We start from the raw sequence: 27,899 nt of genomic DNA, 5'->3' as shown, positions 1-27,899 counted from the left end.
CGCCGCGCTCTCCAGCTCCACGCCGTGTGACAGTTGTGGAGAGTGTGGTGGACTGTGGTGCACCATGGTAGTTTGAACCTTTGATCATGACACTGGTGGACTCTGACTCTCTGGATCCCTGTTTCTTTGATGAGATGGAGTGGTCCTCACAGGTTCTCTGAGGCGCTCCTCTGCCTTGGTTCACATCAACACATGCAGCTCTCCCGCTGCCAAGGTGACAACACTTGGATATTGGACGTATTGGCGGTGGCGTCCTCTTCCGCGTCCCCATGAGGCTTCACTGATGGAGGACACACTCTCACAGGCAGCGCTAATGCTAGGAGCCGCCATCAGTCAGGGACCGTCAACAAATTCTAAAGCCTCAAAGTCTGAGTGACATCTTCAATAAGGCCATGGAGAACAAGCATTTTAGGAGAGAGAGAGAACTGTGAGAAGGTTTTTCACCACACAAGACAAAGGACTGACAGTTTGGATCATGATCTGGAGAATAGACTCTGACTCTGCAGAGTTCACTGTTCTATTGAGACGTCAACAAACCATGGTGTTGGAGACAAACTCCACTCATGAGTTCCATCATCAAACAGTGAGACTGTAGTGTCCAACCATGCAGCACCATCTCCCAGTGTTTTGATCTCAGTGGGCATCTATATATGGAGCTCCAGCTCACTTGCACGTCCATGGCTTTATCTCGCTGGCACTGGCTCTGCTTCTCCTGCAGCGCTTCTCTCTCACTCTCCACGTCTGCAGCCTCCTGGTTCTCCAGGTTCTTCAGGAACTCGAGGTTTCAGTGAGGGACAGGAGCCTGATGTCAGCGGCCACGTGGTCTTGACGACTCACCACCACCATCATCATCATCATCATCGTGATGGAGAGTGTGGCGACTCGCTGGTGCGAGCCGGAGAGAAACGCTTCCTTTTAAGGAGCTGGGGACGGTGGCCCGGGCCAGCAGAGCGAGCTGGGCTCAGCCCGCGGCGCCTCCTCTGGAGACACCGGCTGCTTCAGGACCAAGTGTTGTGGTGATTCTGGGTTTCTCCCGCTGGAGCCATCCTTGGTGACACGCTGGAGGCCTGGACTCTCTTGTCAGAAGTGCGACTCACTGAGGTGACGATTTGAAACTGACTCTCACCTCAGCCTGCACTGTCAAGTGGAGAGTGAAGAAAATCATCAGCTCGCACACAAATAGCTCAGCATTATGTAATGAAGTGAAGAACAAGTTGCTATGGATACGAGGAGGAATTTGAGCTGAGGGACCTCCTTGTCTTGTAAATGATTGATGAGTAATAACAACGTGCTGTGCTCAGATGAGTGGAGCTCATCAGCTGTTTTCACAGCAGTTGCGGCCCGGTGTCGTGGCCCGGTCCAGGCTGCGCCCGTGTGTTATGGTTTTGTGTGTGTGTGTGTGTGTGTGTGTGTGTGTGTGTGTGTGTGTGTGTGTGTGTGTGTGTGTGTGTGTGTGTGTGTGTGTGTGTGTGTGTGTGTGTGTGTGTGTGGGTGTGTGGGTGTGTGTGGGTGTGTGTGGGTGGGGGTGTGTGTGGGTGTGTGTGTGTGTGTGTGTGCGCGCGCACTCCAACCGTCCACACTATGTGGGCTTCTCCCTTTAGTGATGATAATTCAACCCTTTTGTCTGACAAGTGGCCAGGAGCAGGGTTGACCTTTGCCCTTTGGCGCTCAGGGTCCTCTGTACTGTCTGTGCCTGGTGTCGTACACTTGGCGTCTGAGACCAGGAGAGTGTTCACAGAACCTGAGGAGCTCAGTTCTGTTGAACATTGTTGCATTCCTGAGCTCTGGATCCACGAGGCTTTTTATTGCCTGATGAAGAGTGGAAGCAGGCGAGGGCAGGACGGCGGCGCGCTGCTGTCCACGGAGGGTGGCGGACATCAGGTGGGAGCTCTCATCAGAGACTGGCCTGCTGCTGCCGGCCGCTGGACTCTGGACTGTTTTGGCAGCTGTTGGCAGGCGACCGTGAGCAGTCTGCAGTGGACAGGAGGAAGCTCCAGCCCTCCCTGCGTCCTGCCATACTCCAGGTCACTGTGTTACTTCGTGTCACGGCTGGCCACTGACAGACCGATGAGCTCCTCTGGTCGGGTGGAGTGACTGGACCTACCTTCCCGGGGTGAACCATGCAAAAGGTTGTGGACCAGCGTGAGGGTTGGCCCCAGTTCAGGGCGTCATGCTGGAAGAACAGGGCTTTCGCGTGTTGGCGAGCGCCGCTGGGAGCCACTGCTGCCTCTGCTCCTGACAGACTTCAAGTCTGGAACTCGGATCAGACACCAAGGCTGTGGTTTGACCTGACGGTCTTCAGCGTTGGCCCACTAAAAGGCGTCTCCACGCTCCGAAGCATCGATTTGTCGCCGCTGTTAGTGTCCGTGTGTGACGTCGACGATCTCTCTTGTGGTCAGTGGAAGTGTTGCATTCAGACAGTTGTGTCTCCAAACTTGGGAGCTGAGGACTCGTGGCCAGTCTGGGCTTCAGGACAGACGCGCAGCCACCTTTGTGTCTCCTCTGTTCAACCAAATCCTTTGCACTCATAGTTTGGTGCGTGTCTTGAGTGTGGCCATCTGCGCGGCTGAATGTCTTGTCACGGTGACGTCACGTCCATGAGCGCTCAGATCTTCCGCTTCTCGCCGTGGGACTCGCCGTGGTCCCGTGGCGTCCATCTGTCTCTCCAGTCCTGTTCCCTGCTGCCTTGACTCTAGACGCAGGTTAATGCCTCATCTTCAGCGCTGAACCTTGTTTTCAGTCACGGCATTCTTCTCCGTGGAGATAAGTGAGAAGATAAGAGAGCAGGAATGTGTGTCCAGGAATGCCTCCTCCCCAGCACTGTTGCCGGGGCCTGGTGCACTTCTGAAGCTGCGACCCAGCGCAGGAAATGAGACTGTGGTGTGATGCCACAGCCCAGTTATCGGCCGGGCCTGGGCTGGACCGCTTCCTGTAGCCCCCCCCCTCCCTCCAGCGTGTGTGTGTTTTTTCCCTTAAATAGTAGTTTTGCGTGAGGTCAGGCCTTTCATGGGGAAGCAGGTTGAGAGCGTGGAGCAGGCGCCTGTCGCCAGCTGCAGACAGTGAGCAGATCACGCTCTCGCCATTGTGCGACTCGGGAGAGATCTTCGGGCCTCGCTGACCCACCTCCTCTTCCTTCTGGTTTCCCTGGTTCAAGGTCCTAATCAGTCCATCTTCCACGTCTTGAATGTTTCTGCCAGCCTCGGCCCTGCTCCAACGCAGGGCTACAAATAGCCAGCTGCTGCTGAGTTGACCTAAAACGGCGTGGTCCTCCTGCAGTTCCCAGCACTTTGTTAGACGTTTTCATTGCATTCGAGTGGAGGCTGCTCCCTGACGGAGGCCCTCTGATGTGCATCTGAAGACGCGGCCTCAGCTCGGTGGTGACCACAGACAGAGGGAGAGAGAAGGTTCCAAAAACATCTTCATGAAACTATGATGTTCCGATCCAAACACACCTTATGATGTATAGGAGCAGCTTTCGTTGAGAGTTGAGTTCTCCCTGTGCGGTGGTTGTGATTTATTTGGAAACGTTTTTTTTCCCCCGTCAACATCTGAGCCTGGCCGCCGTCACGTCGTGGGCTGCAGGAGAAGAACTGTGGGAGCTTGCTTTCAGGCCGCTGCTGCCTCTTCTGTGTCTGCTGAGGCGCTGCCATTATCACACATCCACATTATCCTCCAGGACTCCATCAACGCTCTGGTCCTGGACCTGGACTACCCAGCGCTGAGGAAGAACAAGAACATCGACACCTTCTTACACAGATGTGAGACCTTTGCAGAACGCGCCAGGTCAATGAAACACTGGGTTCTCATGCTCGTTCTTGTTCACCTCAGATGAAAAAGTCATGGGACAAGTGCGAGAACTGCAGATGAAGTCCGAGGACTTTGACAGGGTGAAGGTGATCGGCAGAGGGGCGTTTGGAGAGGTCCAGCTGGTGAGTGGTCTGCGTGTTGGGGCTGCGCACGGCGAGAGAGCGTGACCTGTTCCGTGGCCCACCCAGGTCCGTCACAAGGCCTCACAGAAGGTTTATGCCATGAAGCTCCTGAGCAAGTTTGAGATGATCAAGCGCTCCGACTCGGCCTTCTTCTGGGAGGAGAGGGACATCATGGCGTTCGCCAACAGCCCCTGGGTTGTGCAGGTAGCAGCCATGTCGTGTTTCCCTCAGCAGGGAGGTGGGCCTGTCGTGTCTCTGAGTCTCTGCCTACGGCCGCGCAGTTGTGCAGCGCCTTCCAGGACGAGCACTACCTCTACATGGTGATGGAGTACATGCCCGGGGGGGACCTGGTCAACCTCACCAGCACCTACGACGTGCCCGAGAAGTGGGCCAAGTTCTACACGGCCGAGGTGGTGATGGCCCTGGACGCCATCCACTCCATGGGCTTCGTCCACCGCGACGTCAAGCCCGACAACATGCTGCTGGACCGACACGGTCACCTGAAGCTGGCCGACTTCGGCACCTGCATGAAGATGGACTCGGTGGGTTGTGCGTGCAGTGATACACGCCCGTAGTTACTGCTTTACACCAGCAGATGGCGACACCTCTCACCGCAATTTGACGCGGCGTCTGAGCGCCGTGAGTCCTCCTCATCTCCCTCTTTCTTTTCCTCATCTTCTTCCTCTTCCTCATCTCCTTTCTCTTCCTCATCTTCCTCATCTCCCTCTTTCTCTTCCTCATCTCCTTTCTCTTCCTCATCTTCCTCTTTCTCTTCCTCATCTTCTTCCTCTTCCTCATCTCCTTTCTCTTCCTCATCTTCCTCATCTCCCTCTTTCTCTTCCTCATCTTCCTCATCTCCCTCTTTCTCTTCCTCATCTTCTTCCTCTTCCTCATCTCCTTTCTCTTCCTCATCTTCCTCATCTCCCTCTTTCTCTTCCTCATCTCCTTTCTCTTCCTCATCTCCCGCTTTCTCTTCCTCCTCTTCCTCATCTCCCTCTTTCTCTTCCTCATCTCCCTCTTTCTCTTCCTCATCTTCTTCCTCTTCCTCATCTCCTTTCTCTTCCTCATCTTCCTCATCACCCTCTTTCTCTTCCTCATCTTCCTCATCTCCCTCTTTCTCTTCCTCATCCTCATCTTCCTCATCTCCCTCTTTCTCTTCCTCATCTTCTTCCTCTTCCTCTTCTCCTTTCTCTTCCTCATCTTCCTCATCTCCCGCTTTCTCTTCCTCCTCTTCCTCATCTCCCTCTTTCTCTTCCTCATCTCCCTCTTTCTCTTCCTCATCTTCTTCCTCTTCCTCATCTCCTTTCTCTTCCTCATCTTCCTCATCTCCCTCTTTCTCTTCCTCATCTTCTTCCTCTTCCTCATCTCCTTCTTTCTCGTCCTCATCTCCCGCTTTCTCTTCCTCCTCTTCCTCATCTCCCTCTTTCTCTTCCTCATCTTCTTCCTCTTCCTCATCTCCTTTCTCTTCCTCATCTTCCTCATCTCCCTCTTTCTCTTCCTCATCTCCTTTCTCTTCCTCATCTCCCGCTTTCTCTTCCTCCTCTTCCTCATCTCCCTCTTTCTCTTCCTCATCTTCCTCCTCTTCCTCATCTCCCTCTTTCTCTTCCTCATCTTCTTCCTCTTCCTCATCTCCCTCTTTCTCTTCCTCATCTTCCTCATCTTCCTCCCCCTCTTCCTCATGGGTGTTGCTTCAGAGATGACATGTAAGGCGAGACTCCGTGTCAGCAGCGACTGCACCAGAGGCTTAACCTTGTTGGTTGGAAGCTTCAGAAGTCCTCGACTTCATGGAGCCGATGTGGGCGCAGCTCCTCACCCGGCGCGCTGCTGGTGTTGCAGAGCGGCGTGGTGCACTGCGACACGGCCGTGGGGACGCCGGACTACATCTCTCCTGAGGTGCTGAAGTCTCAGGGCGGAGACGGCTGTTACGGCAGAGAGTGCGACTGGTGGTCGGTGGGCGTCTTCGTCTTCGAGATGCTCGTGGGTCGGTAGTCTCAGATGGTCACATGATCCTCCCCGCCACTTCCAACCTCGGTGACAGCCTTGTAATGGTGATTCAGGTGACACGCCCTTCTATGCCGACTCTCTGGTGGGGACCTACAGCAAGATCATGGATCATAAGAACTCGCTCAACTTCCCGGACGACGTGGAGATCTCCAGAGACGCCAAGAGCATCATCTGCGCTTTCCTGACCGACAGGTAAGAAGAACCTGACCACGGACCACGTCACCGTCCCCTGTCTCCAGTCCGAGGTCAGAACATCACGGGTTGAGAGTTCTGGGAGTCGGCAGTGTCTTGATGGGGGGAGGGGGGTCTTTAGGTCATCAGATGTTCTGCTGATGTTGTGGAGAGATCCAGATCCAGGACTCGGACCTGTGGGTTGTCGTGAGTAGCAGCTAAGGCCCTGGTGATGTCTTGTTCCTGGAGGGAGGTGCGGTTGGGCAGGAACGGCGTGGAGGACATCAAGCGGCATCCTTTCTTCAGGAACGACCAGTGGACCTTTGACACCATCAGAGACAGTGAGCGTCTCCAGCTCTCGTGGCTTGACCAACCAGCGCAGTCTCGCTCACCGGTTTCTTGTCAGTGGTGGCGCCGGTGGTCCCGGAGCTGAGCAGCGACATCGACACCAGCAACTTCGATGAGATCGAGGAGGACAAAGGCGACGTGGAAACCTTCCCCACCCCAAAAGCTTTTGTGGGGAACCAGCTTCCGTTCGTCGGCTTCACCTACTTCAAAGAAGACCAGTGAGTGGAGGTGAGACCAGGTCCTCGGTTCAGCCGCTCATGCAGCCCCTTTTCTGTCCCCAGGTTGCTCAACGCCTCCAACAACTCTTCTTCAGCTCACGAAAGCACCAAAGAGGTAGGTGGTGTCCACATTTGGCACTGGGGATCATCTGCCTGCAGCTCAGGAGCAGATCAAGAAAAGATGTGATCAGTGGGCGCCGGAGGTCTGAACCTCCGGCGGCCCGGTTTGAGCGCTCGCAGCTTTGAGCTGAGAGCCAATACTCCTGGAGCCCAAACTCAAGCGGTAGATATGGCCAGGTTGATGGTGAAAGTGAGGTGTTTCCTGGACGTGACAGCGGCTGCTAAACCAACCCACTCCTCTCCACAGTCTGCGGCTCTGCAGAAGAAACTGCGCCAAATGGAAGTTCAGCTGAACAACGAGAAGCAAGTCCGAGATGATCTGGATCACAAATACAGGTGGAGGGATCACGTCCTGGTCTTCTGCAGCGCTTCTCCCTTCAGAGGTGGCCACAGCGGATCACCTTCCTCCACCTCCCCCTGTCCCCTGCTTCCTCTTCTCTCAAACCTACAGACCTCATGTCCTCCTTCACCACCTCCATCAGTCTCCACCTTCTGCCTGGCAGCTCCTGGCCATCTGCAGCACGGTGGTTTGATCTGCAGCTCCTCTGATGGTCAGGGCTGAAATGACCTGGCCTTCCAGTGTGAGTGTGAGGGAAGGTGAGGTCTTCAGTCCTGAGGACAGGAGGCAAAGCTCTCCACTGACCAGGGACCTGTGCTCACCGGCTGAGTAGTGACCCAAGTTCTTCTGTCTGGACTCTCTGAGCCAGAGAAGCTCAGTCATCCAGTAGAGACTCAGAGGAGAACCTCTGCTCCATATGGAGAAGGCAGTTGAGGAAGCCCACTCAGTCTCAGCCCCTCTGAAGAGAGGGGGTCTGGACCTCCAGGTCCCCACTTTAGACACGCGGCAGACTGGTGCCCCTGTAATGACTCGGCACTTTCTTTCAGAGCCACCTCCAGTCGTCTGGACAAAGTCTCCAAGGAACTGGAAGAGGAGGTGAGCGAGTGCGGTTTGTTGAGGGCTTCCCTCCCTGAGTGTGAATGTCCGGTGGCAGCTCTGCAGCAGGAAGACTCTGGAGTCCAGCCTCCGGCAGCTGGAGCGGGAGAAGGCCCTGCTGCAGCACAAGAGCCTGGAGAGTCAGCGGAGGGCCGAGGGCGAGGCGGACAGGAAGCGCTGTCTGGAGAACGAAGGTGACTCCCAGGTCATTCGCAGGGCCACAGAGGGCTCTCTGACCGGCTGCCGCCTCCCCTGCAGTCAACAGCCTGAGAGACCAGCTGGACGACGTGAAGAGGAGGAACCACAACTCCCTCATTTCAAATGAGAAGAACCTTCACCTGCAGAAGCAGGTGAGCGGCAGCTGCGCCCCGGGAGCCTGGGTCTGGGCCCTGTGCTGAGCTGTGTCTGCCGCTGCAGCTGGAGGAAGCCAACGCGCTGCTGCGGGCGGAGGCCGAGGCGGCCACCCGGCTGCGGAAGAGCCAGACGGAGAGCGGCAAGCAGCTGCAGCAGCTGGAGCTCAACGTGCGCGAGCTGCAGGACAAGTGCTGCGTGCTGGAGCGCAGCAAGCTCAGCCTGGAGAAGGAGTGCGTCGGCCTGCAGGCGGCGCTGGAGGCCGAGCGGCGGGAGCACAGCCAGGGCTCCGAGACCATCAGCGACCTGACGGGTGAGGCGGGCGCCGGGGCTCTGGGTGAGCACTGACCTGGACGCTTCTCCCTCAGGTCGCATCTCCAGCCTGGAGGAGGAGGCCCGGCAGCATCGGCAGGCGCTGGCCAAGACCGAGGCCGAGAAACGGCAGCTGCAGGAGAAGCTCACCGACCTGGAGAAGGTGAGGGCGCCGAGAGCTCCCGGGAGATGACCTGGGTCGACCTGTGTTCCCCTGCCGCAGGAGAAGAGCAACAAGGAGATCGACCTGACCTACAAGCTGAAGGTGCTGCAGCAGGAGCTGGAGCAGTCGGAGACCTCGCACAAGAGCACCAGAGCGCTCTTGGCTGACAGGAGCCAGATCAAAGCCACAATCGAGGGCGCCAAGTCCGAGTCCATGAAGGGTGAGGAGCAGCAGCCAGCGGGGCGCCAGCCTGTCGCTGGCCGTGCTCAGGTTGCAGGTGTGCCTCTGTGCCCGCTGCAGAGGTGGAGCAGAAGCTGGCCCAGGAGCGGGCGGCCAAAATGCGCCTGGAGAACCAGATCCTGGAGCTGGAGAAGCACAGCAGCATGATGGACTGCGACTACAAGCAAGCGCTGCAGAAGCTGGACGAGCTGCGGCGACACAAGGACCGGCTGACCGAGGAGGTGGGCGTCTCCGGCGCGGGCCGCGCCACACGCCGCCGCTGATCGCCTCTCCTGCAGGTGAAGAACCTGACGCTGAAGATCGAGCAGGAGACCCAGAAGAGGAACCTGACCCAGAACGACCTGAAGGCTCAGAACCAGCAGCTCAACTCCCTGCGGACGTCGGAGAAGCAGCTGAAGCAGGAGACCAACCACCTGCTGGACATCAAGCGCAGCCTGGAGAAGCAGAACCAGGAGCTGCGCAGGTCCGTGCTGCTGGGGCTCAGGAGCCACGCTGGCGCAGACTGCCGTGCTCTCCTAACCCTGTGGTCTCCTCCAGAGAAAGGCAGGACGCCGACGGGCAGATGAAGGAGCTGCAGGACCAGCTGGAGGCCGAGCAGTACTTCTCGGTGAGTGTCGAGGCTCCAGAGGCCTCCCGAAGGAAAGACCCGGCTGACGGCACGTCCGCTCTGCTGTCCAGACTCTGTACAAGACCCAGGTCCGGGAGCTGAAGGAGGAGTGCGAGGAGAGGAACAAGCTCTACAAGGAGGTGCAGCAGTCGGTGCAGGACCTGCAGGAGGAGAGGTGAGCGCCGGGGCTGGCCGCCTGCCGTCCCGCTGGCTTCTGACCCTGACGCCTGCCCTCAGGGACTCGCTGGCGGCGCAGCTGGAGATCACGCTGACCAAAGCCGACTCGGAGCAGCTGGCCCGCTCCATCGCAGAGGAGCAGTACTCGGACCTGGAGAAGGAGAAGATCATGAAGGAGCTGGAGCTGAAGGAGATGATGGCGCGTCACCGCCAGGAGCTGGCCGAGAAGGATGTCACCATCGGCTCGGTACCGGCCGCCGCCGCCGCCGCCGCCGCCGAGGAGACCTCACCGTCTCACCTGCCTTTCCCCGCAGCTGGAGGAGGCCAACCGGACCTTGACCAGCGACGTGGCCAACCTGGCCAACGAGAAGGAGGAGCTGAACAAGCAGGTGAAGGAGGCCGTCTCGGAGTCGGAGAGGTCGCGGGACTGGGAGCAGCAGCTCAGCCAGATGAAGGCGGCGTTGGAGAAGCAGCTGCAGTCGGAGCGCACGCTGAAGACCCAGGTCCGGCCCAGCGCCGCGCCGGCGAGGGGAGGCGCTGCTGACGCTGTCGCCCCCCTGCAGGCCGTCAACAAGCTGGCGGAGATCATGAACAGGAAGGAGGTGCGCGGAGGAGGCAGTCGCCGCGGCAACGACGGCGACATGCGGAGGAAGGAGAAGGAGAACAGGAAGCTGCAGCTGGAGTTGAGGTCGGAGAAGGAGAAGCTCAACAGCTCCATCATCAAGTACCAGAGGGAGATCAACGACATGCAGGCGGTGAGCGCCGCCTCTTCTCCTTCTGACTTTGAGAGTACGGAACGACGGAGAGAGAAGAACACGTCTTGTCCCTTGTCCCTTCGCACGCACGGCACTGGTCCTTCCGCTGTTGCTTTTCCGTCACTGCTCCTCCTCTCATGTCTTCTGCAGCAACTGTCTGAGGAGAGCCAGATGAGGATCGAGCTGCAGATGGCGCTGGACAGCAAAGACAGTGACATCGAGCAGCTGCGGAACCTGCTGCAGTCGCTCAGCGTCCAGTCCGTGGACTCTGCCAGCGTCTGCAGCGGCCCCGACTTGGACGCGGACGACGCCTTGACGGGTGAGCGCCGCCTCTTCAGGTGTCTGCTCGGGCACGCGGGGCGGAGGAATGAGTTGTGGCGCTCCTGCAGAGACGCGGCTGGAAGGCTGGCTGGCGCTGCCGGTGAGGAACAACACCAAGAGGTTCGGCTGGGAGAGGAAGGTGAGCCGCTCTGCGCCGCGCCGCGCCGCATTGTGCCGCACCGCTCACCGCGCTGCTGGTCCCTGCAGTACGTGGTGGTGAGCAGCAAGAAGATCCTCTTCTACAGCAGCGAGCAGGACAGGGAGCAGTCCATCCCCTACATGGTGCTGGACATCGAGTGAGTGCTCACTCACAGGCAGGGGGCGCCGCCGCCGCCGCTGCTGCTGCTGCTGCGGCGGCCAGTCACACCGCTCTTGTCCTCCCCAGCAAGCTCTTCCACGTGAGGCCCGTGACCCAGACGGACGTGTACCGGGCCGACGCCAAGGAGATCCCCCGGATCTTCCAGGTGGGTCCCCCTTGCCTCCGCTCCGCTCGGCGCCGGCCGCTCTAACGTGGCGCCGCTGCAGATCCTCTACGCCAACGAGGGCGAGAGCAAGAAGGAGCCCGAGTTCCCGGTGGAGCCGCTGGCCCTCGGGGAGAAGAGCAGCTACATCTGCCACAAAGGCCACGAGTTCATCCCCACGCTCTACCACTTCCCCACCAACTGCGAGGCCTGCACCAAGCCGCTGTGGAACATGTTCAAGCCGCCGCCGGCGCTGGAGTGCCGACGCTGCCACATCAAGTGCCACAAGGACCACATGGACAAGAAGGAGGAGGTCATCGCCCCCTGCAAAGGTCAGTGCCTGCGCCGCCGCCGCCATGGCCCGGTTCTGACTCCGCCTCCCTCTCCAGTCAACTACGACGTGTCCACGGCCAAGAACCTGCTGCTGCTGGCCGGGTCCCAGGAGGAGCAGCAGAAGTGGGTGGGCAGACTGGTGAAGAAGATCCCCAAGAAGCCGCCGGCGCCGGACACCCTGGCGCGCTCCTCGCCGCGCGCCTCCATGAAGGTCCAGCCCAGCCAGTCCCTGAGGAGGCCCAGCCGCCAGCTGCCCACCAGCAAGAGCAGGTGACTCGCGCTGCCCGGGCTCCTCTGCTCTCATTGGTTCCCCTGTGCCGACGCTCGCCCCCACGGCCGGGACCCCGGTGACCCGTCTCCTTCTCTCTTTGTCCAGGTTCTACCTGGTGAACGACTGACTTCCTCCTGCGTAGGTTGCTCATTTAGGAGGTTAGGGGTGCACGTGGTGAAGGGGGGGCGGGGGGGGTCGGTCACTGCAGGTCCTGGCTTTATTCCCGGAGGTCTTGGATCCAGGTGCCGTCCATTGCTGTGCCGAGACCCACAGCGGTGCTCCACGCCGCCTCCACGTGTCACGTCTGACTGTGCGCATCTCTCCTCCCCAGTTAAGGACGCGGCGGCGGCGTCTCACTCTGATGGATGTTTCACCTCAAGCCTCGCCGTCAGGACTGGCCAGGAGGCAGAGACGCTGCAGGGCCGGTCAAGACGCGGGGCTGAAGCTCCGCCACCTCCCTGGACCCAGCAGCTGCGCTCCAGTGGAGGCGCTCACCGTTTCTTTTTGCTCCAGCGTTTGGTGTGATGTTCTTCTGTTGACATGAGCCCGTGGACTGTGTGTGTGTGTGTGTCTGCCCAGTGGCCTCCTTTAACCAAGACGCATGTTTTATACCCGAAACTACACACAGCATAGATTTTAAACTTTGTACCGAAGGGTTTGCATGTTTGTAATGATCCTAACCACTTGGACAATAAAGACGTGGATGTGCCGTCGGCCTCCGGGCCTGTGCTTCTGCTGGGGTGAGGGGCTGGTCTCAACAGCACGTCTTTTATTTAGAAAAGGTTCTGATAAGAAATTCAGTCTGGACCCTGAGGAGGAGTTTCACGCGGCAATGTAAACGCGTTGTGGTGGCCACTGGAATGTTCTCAGCCGAGGTCACCCCCGGGAGGCACGTCTGCGCCGCTCCCTCAGCGCCGCTCCCTCAGCGCCGTCCGCTGCTCTCAGTCTTGCTTCTTGGCTCCGCCCCCGCCGCGCTTCTGGTAGTGCAGGACGGTGAGCAGCACCCAGGCGTTGAGCGAGGTGGTCACCATGAAGCGCACCAGAACTGGCCAAGGACAGCGCGGGTTAGAGGCTGCTCTCTCTCTCTCTCTGTGTGTGTGTGTGTGTGTGTCAGCGAGGGTCCGGGTCACTCACCCTGCACGTCCCCAGTCGTCACCGCGGTGGTGTAGATCCGAGCTGAGGGAAAGCAAGTCCAGTTAGTGCGCCCCCAGACTCGGAACCGGCGGGAGGCAAGAAATGAGATTACCTGCGCAGGTGTAGACGGCCAGCAGCCAGCTGAGGGCGCTCACCTGCCCGGCGTCCTTGGACCTCCACAGACACTGGAGCTGGGCGAACTTACTGGCCGCGCTGATGACCGTGCACAGGCTCTGAGGAGAGAGAGCGCACGTCAGTGGCGCCGCATCACTTCCTGTCGAGCCTTCAGGGCGCCCCACCATGGCCAGGTCTACCATCCATTTGTGCACGGTGACGAGCCGCCAGCCTCCGACGAACCTGAGGAGGAGTCAAGGAGGCTGCGGTGGTGGCGGCGGCGGCGGCGGGGCAGGAAGGATACAGCAGGGCGTAGAGCAGGGCGTGGCTGCGCTGCTGGTTGTAGTGGAGGATCAGGAGCAGCATGACGGCGTCTGCGGGAACAGCAGAGACTCTGGGCTCGGTGGGCTCCCTGGAGCGGCGGCGGAGGCTCACCTTGGGCGATGAGGATGGGGTACTCCAGGTAGGTCGGGGGGGGGTAGTCGTAGTAGACCTGGTACGTCATGAACACAACGAAGCTGCGAAGCACAGAGGCGCCCGAGTCAGCGTTCTGCTGCAACTGGAAGCCGCACCCAGGTGGCGCTGCAGATGAGCGCGGCCCGACGACCCGCAGGTCAGGGGTCACCGCTGCCCCAGAGACAGAACATCCACCGCCCGCGGCGGCTCATCCTTGCGCGTGATTGACATAGCGGCTCCAGCACTCAATCACACCAGGCAAACACCAGCCATGGGGATCACGTGACCCCCGTGGCTGGCGTTTGATGCCACTCACCCGGCCAGCTCCAGCAGCAGGCTGTGCAGGCTGAGCCCGCAGCTGGACCGGGCTCGCACCAGCACCAGGATCTGCGGGAGCTTCAGCACCGCGCACGCCACCAGGGTGCTGAGGTGGGCGGCGTGGAGCAACATGTCCGCCGGCATGACGCGCCGCTCTGGAGCCCGATCCACTCGACTGGAACCGCTGGCGGAGGCTTCGGGGGATGCGACGTCGACGCTGGAGACGGACTCGAACGGTGGGCCATGTCTGGGACTTCAGAGTAAAAGCTGATTGGCCGCTCACGTTCGTTTCCCGGAGCAAACTCCTTCGGCTCATTCGACGGCGAGGTCACTTCCCACCTCATTGGTTTGTTAGCAAAACATCATCTGTTGTGTGCCGCGTGACTTTTGCCCTCGAACACATCGATGAGTTTGTCTGGACGTTTATGTTGAAAGGTCGGTGATTCGCTTCTTCCGCCAGCAGCTTCCCGTCCAGCTGCAGCGGCGCGTTTCCGGTCCCACAGCGACGGATCCGGAAGTTGCTTGTGTGTTATTGTCATCGTCGTTGTTGTGATGATTTTTGCTGTCGATATAATCATGATGATTATTATTATTAATAAGAATAATGACGATAACAGCTCAAGGTTCGGTCCGTTCATCAGAGATCACTGAACACGACGGTAGCAATTGTGTGAACAACGCGCAAATCTGACGTGAAGCGTCACGGAGGCTGCGATTTCAAGACTGTTCTGTTTCTTCTTTGAGCAGAAATCTCTCTTTCTGACGTCATCTGCGCCTGAGCGAGAGACACTGACGTCAGCAGAAAACACACGGAGGAGAAGAGAAGGAACTGGAGCAAAAAAGAGAGGAAGGGACGAAGGAAAAGGCGCTTAAAACATCGGCCGTTGACCAATAAACCTCTCCCCGCGGGATGAACGCAAGCGGCATCTCGGGAAGAAGAAGTGCCGTCGCGTCTCTTTAGCGCCGCCCACTTCCGGGTCTGCACTTGCGGGTGGGAGAGCGAGCGAGGCGCAGCTGCGGGCGCCTGCTGGTCCGGTGCCGCGCCACAATAAGATGCGGAGACAGAGTCGGTCCGGAGCCACAGTCCACAGGCGGAGCGTGGTTCAGGCCGCATGACTGCAGCCGAGGCGCTGAGCGGCGGCTAGCAGCGGCCAAGCTAACGCGGAGAGCGCGGCGCCATGAGCGCGGACGCCACCGGGACCATCCGCAGCCGCATCAAGAACCTGCTGCGCTCGCCGTCCATCAAGCTGCGGCGGAGCAGCGCGGCCCGGAGCCGAGATGGGCTCGGACAGAAGGTGAGACGGTGCCGCTTGATGTGACGTGACGGGAAGCTCTTATTGTGAAACGCCTCCGGGCTTCGAGTTCCGGTGCTGGCAGAGGCGAGTGTGGGCTCAGCGCTTCAAAACATCCGCGCGCGCGCACACACACTCGCTCTCTATACTTGTGAGGACCTGTTCTCCAGGCCGTCACCCTTTCCCCAGCCAGGACTGGAAGCCGGTTATCAGGAAGTTTGAGCCGGTGGGGTCCGGCTAAAGGCCCCCACAAGGAGGTTGTCGTGGTTTGAATGTGCATGTCACGTGATGGAGAGGAACCCGGATGTCAGAGGGAACCAGCGCTTGGGATCCGGTGTCATTGAATTCAGAAACGCGTGTTACACAACGGACTGACACGACAGAGGCGCAGTCGGTCCTCACGAGGATAGATGTGCGTAAAGACTGGCCCGCGCGCGCACACACACACACACACACACACCAGGGGCCGCCGTTGTCCCGGCCGGATCGTCACGTGACAGACACCTCAGTGACTGGTCGGACTCGTTGAGATCCACAGTTCGGGTTGTGACTCGGCAAATGTTTGCAGAGATGCTCAAACACTCTCAGGTCTTTCCAGTTCCACCGGAGAGACTCGGATGCCTTGTTGACACGTGGCTGGCTGGCGTCGGGTCCTGGAGCTGGAGACTTGGAGATGGATCTGCATGTGACCTTGCTGATTGGCAGGCCACTGTTGTCATGGAAACCAGAGAAGGATCTTTGTTCGGAGCCTTGTGTTGTCTGTGTGAACTCGAGTCAGCGGACGAGTGGAACTGGACTTGAGCAATCCAAGCCTCGGTTGGGGGCGGGGGAAGGGTGATGTGACCTGGGTGCCGCCCGCGTGCGTCTGGTCAGCTGTTCTGTGTATGACCTCTGACCTCTGTCTCCGGCAGGTCACCCTGGAGAAGGTCCTGGGCATCACGGCTCCAGGGAACCGGGCCCTGGCTTGTGACCCTCAGACCGGACTGCTGGCGTACCCGGCCGGGTAAGAACGGGAGGGCGGGGTTTGGGGGGCCGTCTGGTCCTGGCTCAGGTCTGGATGTCCTGACAATGTCAGGAATACCAACCTGCGTGTGTGTGTCTCGGCGTCCCTGGACGACTCTCATCTTCGAGCTATGACTGGAATGTGAGGAGGCAAGTCACCGGGTCCTCTTCCTGGCGCTTCATCCAATCGGCAGCGGCTGGCTCCGCCCCCACAGCCGCTGCCGATTGGCCGAAGACCTTGGGTCATTCTCCAGCCGGGGGCCTGGAAGTGGGTCAGAGACCATGGTCGTGATGTCACACGCGCACGCACCAGGCCTGCTCCCTGTCCGTCGCCCCTGAACCAGACGGAGGCTGTGGTGCGTGTGGTGGCGGGGACAGATGAGCTGACCTGTCATGGCTGTGGCTGCAGGTGTGTGGTGGTGCTGCTGAACCCTCGCAGGAATAAACAGAGCTACATCTTCAACTGCTCCAGGTAACGGCGCTTAACAGCGCTCCCTTCTGGCGGGCGCCGTGGTAACCCTTTTGGCTCTGCGCCGCAGGAAGGCCATCACCACCTTGGCGTTCTCGCCCGACAGCAAGTATGTGGTCACGGGAGAGGTGAGTGTGGGGCGGAGCGCCGGGCTGGCGGGCGGCCGACTGACCTGCTCCCGCCCCACAGAGCGGTCACATGCCGGCGGTGCGAGTGTGGGAGGTGTCGGCGCGCACGCAGGTGGCCGAGCTGCAGGAGCACAAGTACGGCGTCTCCTGCGTGGCCTTCTCGCCCAACGGCAAGTACGTCGTCAGCGTGGGCTACCAGCACGACATGATGGTCAACGTCTGGAACTGGAAGGTACCGGGTCAGCGGGTCGGCCGCGTCAGGTGGGGCGGGCTCATGACGGACGCGTGTCTCGGCAGAAAAACGTGGTGGTGGCCGCCAACAAGGTGTCCAGCAAGGTGACCGCCGTGTCCTTCTCCGACGACAGCTCCTACTTCGTCACCGCCGGCAACCGCCATGTCAAGTTCTGGTACCTGGACCACAGCAAGACCTCCAAGGTTCGCCCGGCCGGCCGGCTCCTGCGTGTGCCTCGCTGACCATGTGACCTCGGCAGGTCAACGCCACGGTGCCCCTCCTCGGCCGCTCGGGTCTCCTGGGCGAACTGAGAAACAACTTCTTCAGCGACGTGGCGTGTGGGCGTGGCCGACTGGCGGCCTCCACCTTCTGCATCACGTCGTCCGGGCTGCTGTGCGAGTTCAACGAGCGCCGCCTGCTGGACAAGTGGGTGGAGCTGCGGGTGAGTGGAAGGAGGCGGCGTGGTGAGGCTCGCGTCTTCTAACCTGCAAGTCTTGTTTCCTCGCTGCCTCCGGCGCAGAACGCTGACTCGGCGCCTGTAAGTGTCGCCACTCGCGTCTTTGACACGTGACTGAGCGGGCCGTCTGGCCCGGCCCGCTCCCCGTCTCCTCCGCCTCTCGCCGCCGCCGCTCGCTGACGCCCGTGTGCTTGTGCCCAGGTGCGTCAGGCCACCTGCCTGTGCGTCACAGACGACTTCATCTTCTGCGGCTGTTCTGACGGGACGGTTCGAGCCTTCAGTCCCGTCGACCTGCACTTCCTGTGCACCTTGCCCCGCCCACATCACCTGGGCGCCGACGTGGGCGGCTTCACGGAGGCCAGGTAACGTGGCGGGAGCGGCGCCGGCCCACAGCTCAGACCCCGCTCTCTCTCTCTCTCTCTCCTGCTCTCTACAGTCAGCTCTTCTCCTGCCGGCCCGACGCTCGCTTCCCGGACACGCTGGCGCTGACCTACGACCCCGCCAACCGCTGGCTCTCCTGCGTTTACGACGATCACAGCGTGTACGTGTGGGACCTGCGGGAGCTGGGCACCTCCCGCCGCGCCGGGAAGCTGTACTCCGCCCTCTACCACTCGTCCTGCGTGTGGAGCGTGGAGGTGAGCCTCGCCGGCCGCCGGCCGGCCCGTGACCTCGCTCTGATGACGACGCTCCGCTGCAGGTGTGTCCTGAGGGCGGAGCCGCCGCCGGCTTCCTGACCTGCTCCTCCGACAGCACCATCCGACTGTGGAGCCTGGACAACAGCGGCGCCCTGCACAGGAACATCCTGAGCCAGGTAGGCGCACTCCCGCCCCCTCACCCCCTGAGCCCTGACCCCCTGACCTCGCAGGACCTCCGCTGGGTCATCTACGTGGACGACAGCACGTCCAGCCTGGTGGAGCCGGAGCTGGCGCCTGGCGGCTCGGCGGCGGAGGCTCTTCAGGGCGAGCAGGGCCGCTCCGGGGTCAGGACCCTGAGAGTCAGTCCTGACGGGCGGCACCTGGCCTCGGGCGACCGCGGCGGCGTCCTCAGGTCAGGACCTCTGCTGCCTGTGTGTCTCGGCGCCGCTCACTGAGTGCTCTTCAGGATCCACAGTCTGGACTCTCTGGAGGAGATCCTCAACGTCCAGGCGCACGACTCTGAGCTCCTGTGTCTGGAGTTCTCCCAGCCCGACACAGGTCAGGCCCCCCCACTCCCCGCCACCCTCCGCAGCACACGCTCACGCGCGCCTCGCCCGCAGGTCTGCGGCTGCTGGCCACTGCGAGCCGCGACCGCCTGATCCACGTTCTGGACGCCTCGGCCGACTACAGCCTGCTGCAGACTCTGGACGAACACTCGTCCTCCATCACCGCTGTCAGGTTTGCTGGTCCGTGACCGTGTGACCTCTGCGCTCGCCGTGTCACGGCACCTGTGGCCAGTCTCATCTCTGACCTCTGACCCCCAGCTCACGAGGGCCACACCAGGATGATCAGCTGCGGGGCGGACAAGAGCGTGTACTTCCGCTCGGCCCAGCAGGTGCGTGCACGTGCGCGTGTGTCGCCCAGCCGTCCCTCACTCAAGCCCCTCCCCCTCCTGCTCCTCAGTCCGCCGACGCGCTTCACTTCACCCGCACGCATCACGTGGTGAGGAAGACCACGCTCTACGACATGGACGTGGAGGCCACCCGCAAGTACGCCGCCGTGGGCTGCCAGGACCGCCGCATCAGGTGACGGCGAGGAAGGTGGAGGCGCCGCCGCCGCCGCCGCTCAGGACTGACAGCTGTCTCCTGCAGGATCTTCAACATCAGCAGCGGGAAGCAGAAGAAGATGTACAAGGGCTCTCAGGGAGAAGACGGCACCCTCATCAAGGTAGGTTGCGCCCCCCGCCGCCACCGCCGTGCCACGCCGACGGCTCACTCTGCCACGCAGGTCCAGTGTGACCCGTCAGGTCTCTACATCGCCACCTCCTGTTCAGACAAGAACATCAGCATCTTCGACTTCTACTCCGGAGAGTGTGTGGCCACCATGTTCGGACACTCAGGTGCGTGTGTGTGTGTGTCCGTCCGTCCGGTCCACACAGAGTTTTGAGGGTTCAAACCTATTATAATAATTGGGTCCTACTCTGGTTCCGAGTCCCGCTTCAGGTGAGCCATGTGTTCAGAGGGAGAGGCCGGGGGAAGGGCCATGGCCGCGAGAGGTCCCCACAAGCGTGTGTGTGTGTGTGTGTTCCAGAAATTGTGACGGGGTTAAAGTTCAGCAACGACTGCAGACACCTGATCAGCGTGTCTGGAGACAGGTACCACACGCACACGCGGACGGTCGGACGCGGCGGCGGCTGCTTCACCCTGTGTTTCTGGCGCAGCTGCATCTTTGTGTGGCGCCTCAGTCCGGATCTGACCCTCAGGATGAGGCAGCGGCTCTCTGACCTCCGACCCTCCCGCGGGAGCCTCCACTCTGAGAAGAAGCTCCAGCGCCCTCCTGCAGACCTCAGGTGTGCAGCTCCCTCAGGAGGCCTTCCATGTCAGGTGACCTCTCTGTCCAGCAGGGCGGCGCCGCCTCCGCAAGAGGTCAACCTGTCGTCCGACAGCGAGAAGGAGGACGACGGGGAGGAGGAGGAGGACAAGGTGACGGGAGGCGGAGGTCTGTTACCATGGCGACAGTGACTTGATGGAAGTGCATGTCGGCGCTAACGCCGGCGACTGGTGTCTCCAGGTGACTCGGCTCAGGCGCGGCCAGACGTCCGTGGCAGCGGGAAGGTCGGGTGACGTGGATGCCACGGCGAGTGGGCGTCGCCACGGAGATGACACTGCCGTTTCCTCCAGCAGGAGGCGACAAAGAGCCGGCGCCTTCCACGCCGCCGCTGGTCCAAGAGAAGCGGAGACGCACTGATGGTCAAGTCCATGCTGGACCTGCGTCTGCTGGACTCGTACGACTGCAACGGACTGGAGGAGGAGGAGGAGGAGGAGGAGGGGGGCGGCGGCGACACTCGCCCTCTCGTGGGGGGCTGTTCTGCCCAGGCGGCTCTTCAGAGGAGCAGTCAGGAGCGAGGAAGTACCTTCAGCCTGCAGGTCACTCCAGTCTGGGTGAGTTCAGATCACATGATCACCGCTTCTGGCTCCCCATTGGTCGGAGATGACGGCGGTCTGTTCAGGTGGCTGAAGAGACGACGGCCAATCGGAGCCCAGACAGGGAGGAGCCGGTGCTGTTCCCGGGCCAGTGGGAGGACAGCGTGAGTCTGGCGGGAAGGTAGGACATTGACCGTCCCTGAGCCCGTGGCAGGTGAAGCGTAACTCCGCCTCCTCGCTGTCAGCGAGTTCCAGGTGACGGAGGCGAGTCCGGAGGAGCAGGACAAGCCCAGCCCGGACAGCGGCTGCTCGCTGGAGCCACTCGGCGGCGGTAAGCAGCCGACACAGCCCGAGTGGTGCGGAGTGGACCAGTGGGTTCTGTCGGCAGATCTGAACTCGTCGGACCCGGAGGAGGAGGAGGAGGGCCGCGGCGTGGTGCCACAGACTCCAGACCAGGAGGCCTTCCTCAAGGAGCACTTTGTGAAGCTGGCTGACCTTTCAGCTTCAGGTCAGAGCCGGGCCCGGGCGCGCACGTGGGAGCGGTGCCGGCGTCTGACTCGGCCCTCGTGGCTTCTGTTGGCAGGCAGAACCTCCCAGAGCTCCAGCGAGAACCTCAGCATGTCATCGCGCTTCCTCTCCAGGAACTGCACAGCAAGGTGAGGCCCAGGCGCCGCTCTGCAGAAGCAGCAGTCCGACCTGTCCCGACTCTGCTCCTCAGCCGGCCTCCTGAAGGGGCCGCCGTGGATCCAGGCGCAGGCTCCTCCAGGACCAAGGCGGACTGTGGGCTGAGGAAAGCCCGGTCGGTGCAGAGCCTGCCGAGCGCCGCAGGTGAGGCTCCGCCCCGCCGTCCGCTCTGCCTTGCTCTGGTTTGATCCCTGCCCCTCCCCCGCAGGTGAGGCTCCGCCCCGCCGGCCCACCACCCTCCCCTCTGCTCCTCGCCGCCTCCTGTCCTCGGGCCCGCCCCCTCTCCAACCAAGCCCCGCCTCTCCCAAGTCTGACGTGAAGGAGGCGATGGCGGCCAGGAAGTGGTCTGGACCTGCCCCCGCCGCTGCCACCGCGTCCCGCTCCTACATGAGTCCCACCGCCAGCTCCAAGGCCAAGATGTCCCGGTCCGTCTCCATGGGCGACGGGCTCAACGAATCCCCGGAGGAGGCGGTGGGCGGGGCCTGTCCTGTCGTCCCCTTAGTGGCCGCCCCCCCGCCTCATGCCGCTGTGGTCCCTGTGGTCCTCGCTCGCGGCCTTCAGGCTCGGGCGCCCGGGCGACCCGCCAAGGCTGCGACCCCAGAGGAGGTCACGCCGGACGCCTGCCGGGAGCTGAGCGCTCAGCTGCGGACCTGCTTCAAGAGGGCCACGCACCTGTACAGGAAGGTGAGTCACGTGACCTGCGCCGCGCTGCACCCCCACCGCCGCGCTCACCCGCCGGCTCCGCCTACAGGTGCGCGGCTCCTGCCCCGCCGACTCCGCCCCCGAGCAGCGGCAGATGGCGCGGCTCCTCTCCGACGTCTTCAGGGACATGAGGGCGGAGCTGGACTCGCTGCCGCTGGACCCGCTCCCGCTGGACCGGCCCGGAGAGGAGGGGCCGCTGCCGGGCGGAGCCAAGACGGCCGCGCTGCTGGAGGAGTACTCGCTGCTGCTCCTGCAGGCCGTGACCAGGAAGAGCGCCGGGATCCACGGCAACAGCCCCACCACCTCCGTGTGAGTCTGCCGTCTCTCTCCGGAGGGTTTTGGAAACATTCCGGAGCACGGATTATTTATTTCCTTTCTCCCCGGACTCGCTTCCTGTTGCCATGACAACATGGCCGCAGCTATTCACCAGCAACTTCCTGTCATGTGACGACGTGTCTCACGCCGGCGACTGACGGGTCCTTACTGTTTGTTGTTCCACCACTTTGTTGATCGTTTGGAAACTTTTGATGCCATTTTAATAAAACGTGGCGAGGCCTCATGTGATCCCAGCTGTGACATCACAGAGGGAAGAGCAGGAAGCCGCTGAAGAAGCTGAAGTTCCGGGAGTCGTCGTACAGGCGGTAGGTGGCGGGCAGGCTGAGGCGCACGCGGTCCCGCTCCTCCAGCAGCAGCGTCACGCTGCCGCAGGTGCTGGCGTAGCCGCCGTGGTCGTTGAGCTGCAGACTGAAGAGCACCGGCTGCTGGTTGTGGTACAGGTTCAGACCCATGTAGCCCTTGATGAAGTCGGCGGCCGTGAAGCTGAAGAAGTAGAGTCCGCGCAGCGGCGAGGTGAAGACTCCTGCGGGGGCAAAGAGCGACAGCAGTGAGCTGGCTGGACTCCCCAGGCGTGGACGCACTGACCAGTGTCGCAGCCTGATGTGCTCCGCCGGAAGTTCCAGGACTGGAACCGGAAATTGCGCATGTTTGACCAACTGACGTTTACTGGTGAGCGCGTGTGTACATGGTTGTATCACGCAAAGGTGAAGTTTGTTTTTTTTTAACTTAATACAATAGTTTGTTTTTTACTTAAAATAGTGTAGATTTAGTAATTGTATGTTTTATCTGACTTTTTTTTTTCCCTTAATCCAACAAGGTAAAGAGAGTCGAGCGCCGCACCTCGGTCCACATGAACCTGGTTCAGGTGCAGAGGTGCTCACTGCTGCTCCTGTTGGATCTGTGTGAAACACACGCGAGGAGGAGTGTTTCCATACAGTCATGATAATATAGCAGTAGCAAGAGATGTACTGCTGGAGCTGGAATTGCTATTGATTCAATAATGCAGGATTTATTTATATTGCACAAAGGTGATGAAGTTTTTTTATTAATTAAAATATATTTTTTTACGTAAAATGGTTCACATTTAGAAATTGATTGGGGTTTTTGAATCCATCATTATTGAATCAATAACAATTCCAGCTCCAGCAGTACATTGGACCTGTGCAATCGCTTGCATTATCATTATTGTATGGGGGAAAAAAACAACCTAGAATGTCAGATAAAACATACAATTACTAAATCTACACTATTTTAAGTTAAAAAAAAAACAATTTTTTAATAAGTCATCCATTTTAATAAGCTATTACCTTTGCGCGATATAACCATGGACGCATGCGCTTATCAGTAAAACATGCTCAATTTCCGGTTCCAGCAACAGAATTTCCGGCGGAGCACATCGGGCACTGACAACAGACTGTCTGTCACTGCCCTTGTCACTGCCCTATTTGCTTCTTCATCCCGTTTTGCTTCCAGGGCTCCGTTTTATGACGTCATTTCCTGGCCGCATGCGCACATTGGTATTTCAAGACGTCACGACCGACAGACGTCTGACGGCCGAGGGGAAGAAGCTGTTCCTGTGACGGGAGGTTCTGGTCCAAGTGAAGCTGCAGAACAATCCACGTCAGCTTCTTGCCCTCGGCCGTCAGACTGTTGAATTCGTGATGAGCCCTTCTTGTTACTCTATTTTATTATGGTCTGTTTTTTGTCAGCACTTTATTCCAAAACACCTTCCTTGTGTTCGGTGGGCTCCCCACTGACCATGGCAATCAATCTGATTGTGATTCTGACGTGGTTACTGTCCACGGGACACGCGCCACTACCACGTGATTCGCTGGCGTTGGGACTGTGTGACAAAGCGCTGGGTGGCGCAGCGCTGACTCCTAGCGGTGATGTATTGTCACTGCACCTCGCTGACCTGACGCCTCTGCTGTCGGCGGCTGATTCGGGAGCGTTTGTGTTTATTGACACGTGAGTTCCCACTTCCGCTCCACGACATGTCGTGGGTGCTGTGTGGCTTCATGCCTGTCAATAAAGTTGACGACCTCGGATTCGGACGTGTTATGTCCCTGTCGAGTGACGGTAGTGACGTCATCGCCGCCGAGCGCAGAACCGATACCTTCCCGGGTCTGGTACTGACAGACCTGCTGGCTGATGCGGTGAACTGATCATGTGACCTGTGGTGGGGTCGTAGGCTCCGCCCTCGTTGGTGACGCTCTTGGAGAAGACCAGCGTAGTTTCCTCATCGAAGGGCCCCACGGCGCCGGCGTCAGCCAGGCCGGCGGAGAAGGCCACCCTCAGGGCGCCTGGAGAAACAACAGCTGCTCTTCAGTGCCCACGCCGCTCCCAGGCCCGCCGGGGTCCCACTGACCCGCCGTCTGGGCGCGGCGCCGGTCCAGCTGCTCCTCGGCGGCGGTCAGCCGGCGGGACAACTCTGAGGGAAGAGCCGTGGTCAGGCGACCTCATCTGGCGGTGGACCTGCCCACTCACCCGAGTTCCAGGTCTCCGGTTGGTGGAGCCGCCCTCCGGTCGTGTTGAGCGTCAGCGCCAGCGAGTCCAGAGAAGATCCCTGGGCTGAGACCGACACGGACTCAGACCACAGAGCCGCCTGGCGCAGCTGCTCCAGACGCCAGGAACTGGAGCTGCTCACCTGAGCTGCGAGTCTCCAGCTGCTGCAGATGCTCCTGGCTGACGTTCAGCCTCCAGCGCAGACGCTGCACCGCCACCTCCTGGACTGGAGTCATCAGTAGGCGCCTGATCAAGGTCTCAAACAAACATCTGAAGAACATCTGCTGCCTCATCAGGACCACCAACGTGCAGAGGCAGCAGACGACATTTGCGCTGTGCTGGAGCTGCTTCTTCAGGTGGTACCTGAGCTGCTCCTCTTCACAGTCTCCAGGAGTTCCTCGGCTCTCTTCAGGCGCGGCACCACGTCTAGGAGGAAGGCGCTGGTGAGAGAGGGACCAGACTTCCTGTCCGGGTGGTGAGGGCTACCTGAACTCAGATGTTCCTCGGTGGCCCTCAGCTGGACCTCTGCACCTGCACACACACACACACACACGGTTCCTCTGGTGTCTGGCTTCACCTCAGCGCTGGTCCACCTTGAAGTCGGGAGAAGATCTGGTCCAGCCCGGCGCCCACTCGGCTCTCCAGCTGTGAAGCCTCCGTCAGGCTGCGGTTGGTGACCTCTGCAACACAAGGTCAGCTCTCAGAGAAGACCCACTCTGGCGCCTCCTGCGGCCGCTACACCCGCCTGACCTGAGGCGAGGGTCTGCAGGTGCTCCACACGCTCCTGGCTGGACCTCAGCCGGACCTCCGCCCCTGCAGGACACAGCCGTCACTGAAGCTCTCTGGGTCTGCAGCACCAAGGTCACCTGAGCTCCAGGTCTCCTGCCGCTGCAGACGCTCCTCGCTGACGTTCAGTCGCGCCCTCAGACGCCGCAGCTCCGCCTCCTGGGCTGAGGTCACATGACCCCACATCAGCAGAGGCAGGGCGCAGGTGAAGGCCGGGGCGTTACCTGCGCTTCCCTCCTGCAGACGCTGCAGCTGCTGCTGGCTGGCTCCCTGCCGCAGCTCCACACCTGCAGCAGGGAGCAGGGTTCTCCAGGACCCGGGCTGGCCGGCTGAGCGCGTTTGACTCCACCCACCTCGAAGGCTGGAACTGATCCGGTCCAGCCGGGCGGCGAGTCCGGGCTCCAGCTGAGTGGCCTGGGTCCGGTTCTGCAGCCGCTGCAGGCCCGTCTGCGCAGACGTCACTCCCACCTGCAGCTCTGCACCTGCCAGGTTAACGCTGCGCAGCCTCTGGGCCCCAACCTCGGAGACTCACTCACCCAGGATGCTGCTCCTGGCCCAGTCCAGTCGGGCCTCCAGGCCAGACGACACGTTGGACGCTGCAACCACAGCACAGGGTCAGAAGCAGGCGCCCGCTGGGCCGGACCTCGGCGAGTTACCGGCGCTCTGCAGCCGCTCCACCTGCGCCTGCGTGGACCTCAGCCGGCTCTCCACACCTGCACACAGACACGTCACCCGCCCGAAACACGCTCCCCCACACGGACCAACGCACCGGCCACGCTGGAGGTCAGCCGCTCCAGGCCGGGCCCCGAGCCGGAGGAGCAGTTGGAGGCTTGAGGGTGGGGTGGGGAGCTCTGCCTCCTCAGCTGCTCCAGGCCGCGCTCGGCGCCGCAGAGTCGCGAGGCCACATCTGGAACGGCACCGTGGTGATGATGGCGGAGGCGGCGTCGCGCTCGTAGACGCCAGAAGAAGATAGAAACCTGTGTTCTTCCTCTGCAGCTCCACCACCGTGACTTCACTGGCCCTCAGCCTGGTCTGCAGGAAGGGAAGAGCCTCGGCCAGAGCTGAGGAGAGGCCTTCACCGTCATCGTCATCATCATCACCTTCATCATCATCATCACCTTCGTCATCCTCATCATCCTCATCATCATCCTCATCTTCCTCACCATCATCACCTTCATCATCCTCATCGTCATCATCCTCACCATCCTCTTCACCATCATCACCTTCATCATCATCATCATCATCACCTTCATCACCATCATCATCATCATATCACCTTCATCATCATCATCACCTTCGTCATCCTCATCATCATCCTCATCTTCCTCACCATCATCACCTTCATCATCCTCATCGTCATCACCATCATCTTCACCATCATCATCACCTTCATCATCATCATCATCATCATCACCTTCGTCATCCTCATCATCATCATCACCTTCATCATCCTCATCGTCATCATCCTCATCTTCCTCACCATCATCACCTTCATCATCCTCATCGTCATCACCATCATCATCACCTTCATCATCACCTTCGTCATCCTCATCATCCTCATCACCTTCATCATCCTCATCGTCATCATCCTCACCTTCATCACCATCACCCTCACCTTCATCACCATCATCTTCACCATCATCATCACCTTCATCATCCTCATCATCACCTTCATCATCCTCATCACCTTCATCATCATCACCTTCATCATCCTCATCACCTCCATCCTCCTCCTCACCCTCCTCATCACCTTCATCATCATCACCTTCATCATCATCATCACCTTCATCACCCTCAGCCTTCCTCTGCAGCATCATGGCGGCTCACCTGCGCTCCTCTGCTTCAGGTCGCCCGCCGCTCGCTCGCTGGCGTTCAGTCTGGACTCCAGCGCCTGCAGGTCAGCTGATCAGAACAAGAACAAGCCTTGAAGGAGGTGACCTTCTCCATCACACGCACACTTCCTCACACTCCTGGGGACTGCGAGGCTGAGGATGTCCCGCTTGTCTTCAGAGGTCCAGCGGCTCCTGAAGGCGCTCACCTTCCCTCAGAGCGCGGAGCTGCTCCTGCAGCTGCCTGCCGTCGCTCTCCACCCTCAGCCTCACGCGCTCCAGACTCTGCTTCAGCTGCTCCCCCTCCAGCTCCCGGTCCCTCAGCCGGGCCTCGGTCCTCCTCAGGATCTGCCGCTGACCCACCTCCGCGGCCTTCAGGCTCAGCACCATCTGCTTCAGGCCGCGCAGCTCGTCCCAGAAGAGCGCCGCGTCTGAGGGCACCTCACTCTTCAGGTTCTCCCTCCTGGTCCTGACGCCGCCGGCGTCCTGCGGGTCCCAGCAGTCGGCCAGAGCCCGGGACACCAGAGCAGAGAGCAGCAGCAGCAGCACGGAGGAGCTCATCCTGCAGAGTGGCACTCCGATCTGCTCGCGCTGCTTTCTGGCCGATCCCAAAGCAGATTTCAGCGTCGTCATGGCGACGGCTCAAGCGGATCAAGTGAGAACAGCCGCATGACCGTGTGGA

General features: G+C 60.3%; 4 protein-coding genes across 20 annotated transcripts in view; 2 read left to right on the top strand and 2 right to left on the bottom strand.

The window, feature by feature from the left end:
* Positions 1-12,854, top strand: part of rock2a (rho-associated, coiled-coil containing protein kinase 2a) — a 16,406-nt gene extending 3,552 nt beyond the window's left edge. Inside the window, exons 2-31 of the mRNA XM_053844991.1 lie at positions 3,677-3,758; positions 3,829-3,929; positions 3,996-4,133; positions 4,211-4,471; positions 5,766-5,910; positions 5,987-6,125; positions 6,354-6,445; positions 6,511-6,670; positions 6,734-6,785; positions 7,038-7,126; positions 7,676-7,724; positions 7,783-7,918; positions 7,983-8,074; positions 8,142-8,388; positions 8,444-8,550; positions 8,611-8,770; positions 8,851-9,011; positions 9,069-9,253; positions 9,328-9,397; positions 9,469-9,572; positions 9,635-9,821; positions 9,889-10,077; positions 10,138-10,329; positions 10,480-10,648; positions 10,719-10,789; positions 10,858-10,946; positions 11,036-11,114; positions 11,176-11,443; positions 11,501-11,714; positions 12,047-12,854. Coding sequence (XP_053700966.1) covers positions 3,677-3,758; positions 3,829-3,929; positions 3,996-4,133; positions 4,211-4,471; positions 5,766-5,910; positions 5,987-6,125; positions 6,354-6,445; positions 6,511-6,670; positions 6,734-6,785; positions 7,038-7,126; positions 7,676-7,724; positions 7,783-7,918; positions 7,983-8,074; positions 8,142-8,388; positions 8,444-8,550; positions 8,611-8,770; positions 8,851-9,011; positions 9,069-9,253; positions 9,328-9,397; positions 9,469-9,572; positions 9,635-9,821; positions 9,889-10,077; positions 10,138-10,329; positions 10,480-10,648; positions 10,719-10,789; positions 10,858-10,946; positions 11,036-11,114; positions 11,176-11,443; positions 11,501-11,714; positions 12,047-12,050 — 4,032 coding nt within the window. The 3' untranslated portion in view covers positions 12,051-12,854. The remainder of the gene's footprint in view (positions 1-3,676; positions 3,759-3,828; positions 3,930-3,995; positions 4,134-4,210; positions 4,472-5,765; positions 5,911-5,986; positions 6,126-6,353; positions 6,446-6,510; positions 6,671-6,733; positions 6,786-7,037; positions 7,127-7,675; positions 7,725-7,782; positions 7,919-7,982; positions 8,075-8,141; positions 8,389-8,443; positions 8,551-8,610; positions 8,771-8,850; positions 9,012-9,068; positions 9,254-9,327; positions 9,398-9,468; positions 9,573-9,634; positions 9,822-9,888; positions 10,078-10,137; positions 10,330-10,479; positions 10,649-10,718; positions 10,790-10,857; positions 10,947-11,035; positions 11,115-11,175; positions 11,444-11,500; positions 11,715-12,046) is intronic.
* Positions 11,842-14,693, bottom strand: slc66a3 (solute carrier family 66 member 3). Of its 2 annotated transcripts, XM_053845064.1 has the most exons (7): positions 13,736-14,693; positions 13,399-13,481; positions 13,268-13,337; positions 13,149-13,206; positions 12,962-13,082; positions 12,850-12,891; positions 11,842-12,760 (listed from the first exon to the last, which is right to left on the bottom strand). In XM_053845064.1, exons 1-7 carry the CDS (start codon positions 13,879-13,881, stop codon positions 12,657-12,659), a joined length of 624 nt encoding a protein of 207 aa, XP_053701039.1. In that variant the 5' UTR covers positions 13,882-14,693; the 3' UTR covers positions 11,842-12,656. The 2 variants fall into 2 exon arrangements, with proteins under 2 accessions (XP_053701039.1, XP_053701038.1); XM_053845063.1 differs by having other exon boundaries at positions 12,962-13,206.
* mapkbp1 (mitogen-activated protein kinase binding protein 1) lies at positions 14,235-25,458 on the top strand. Of its 3 annotated transcripts, none has more exons than XM_053844992.1 (29): positions 14,235-15,032; positions 15,941-16,032; positions 16,441-16,503; positions 16,571-16,628; positions 16,690-16,860; positions 16,926-17,063; positions 17,120-17,302; positions 17,381-17,398; positions 17,519-17,679; positions 17,754-17,952; positions 18,015-18,128; positions 18,183-18,364; positions 18,419-18,510; positions 18,573-18,698; positions 18,777-18,847; positions 18,916-19,037; positions 19,104-19,179; positions 19,240-19,351; positions 19,543-19,606; positions 19,673-19,801; positions 19,853-19,950; positions 20,023-20,066; positions 20,136-20,393; positions 20,462-20,556; positions 20,621-20,883; positions 20,959-21,031; positions 21,094-21,203; positions 21,268-21,743; positions 21,811-25,457. In XM_053844992.1, the coding sequence occupies exons 1-29, from the start codon at positions 14,916-14,918 to the stop codon at positions 22,072-22,074; spliced, it is 3,969 nt and encodes a 1,322-aa protein (XP_053700967.1). In that variant the 5' UTR covers positions 14,235-14,915; the 3' UTR covers positions 22,075-25,457. The 3 variants fall into 3 exon arrangements, with proteins under 3 accessions (XP_053700967.1, XP_053700969.1, XP_053700968.1); XM_053844993.1 differs by lacking the exon at positions 14,235-15,032 and adding an exon at positions 15,130-15,441 and having other exon boundaries at positions 21,811-25,458; XM_053844994.1 differs by lacking the exon at positions 17,381-17,398 and having other exon boundaries at positions 14,236-15,032.
* Positions 22,281-27,850, bottom strand: LOC128747251 (EMILIN-1-like). Of its 14 annotated transcripts, XM_053845007.1 has the most exons (17): positions 27,427-27,850; positions 27,216-27,290; positions 26,366-26,449; positions 26,158-26,295; positions 26,045-26,101; positions 25,925-25,984; positions 25,742-25,864; positions 25,613-25,675; positions 25,469-25,547; positions 25,353-25,415; positions 25,196-25,282; positions 25,089-25,133; positions 24,745-25,028; positions 24,585-24,668; positions 24,466-24,528; positions 24,272-24,400; positions 22,281-22,620 (listed from the first exon to the last, which is right to left on the bottom strand). In XM_053845007.1, exons 1-17 carry the CDS (start codon positions 27,848-27,850, stop codon positions 22,340-22,342), a joined length of 2,139 nt encoding a protein of 712 aa, XP_053700982.1. In that variant the 3' UTR covers positions 22,281-22,339. The 14 variants fall into 14 exon arrangements, 12 of the variants coding, with proteins under 12 accessions (XP_053700982.1, XP_053700983.1, XP_053700980.1 ...); XM_053845008.1 differs by having other exon boundaries at positions 24,745-24,828; positions 24,966-25,028; positions 25,469-25,552; positions 26,045-26,449; XM_053845005.1 differs by having other exon boundaries at positions 24,745-24,872; positions 24,966-25,028; positions 26,045-26,449.
* Between the last annotated feature and the right edge of the window lie 49 nt (positions 27,851-27,899).

The sequence above is a fragment of the Synchiropus splendidus genome, chromosome 16 (genome assembly GCF_027744825.2).
Source record: "Synchiropus splendidus isolate RoL2022-P1 chromosome 16, RoL_Sspl_1.0, whole genome shotgun sequence".
NCBI lineage: Eukaryota > Metazoa > Chordata > Actinopteri > Syngnathiformes > Callionymidae > Synchiropus > Synchiropus splendidus.
This window is presented reverse-complemented; position numbering and strand designations above follow the sequence as displayed.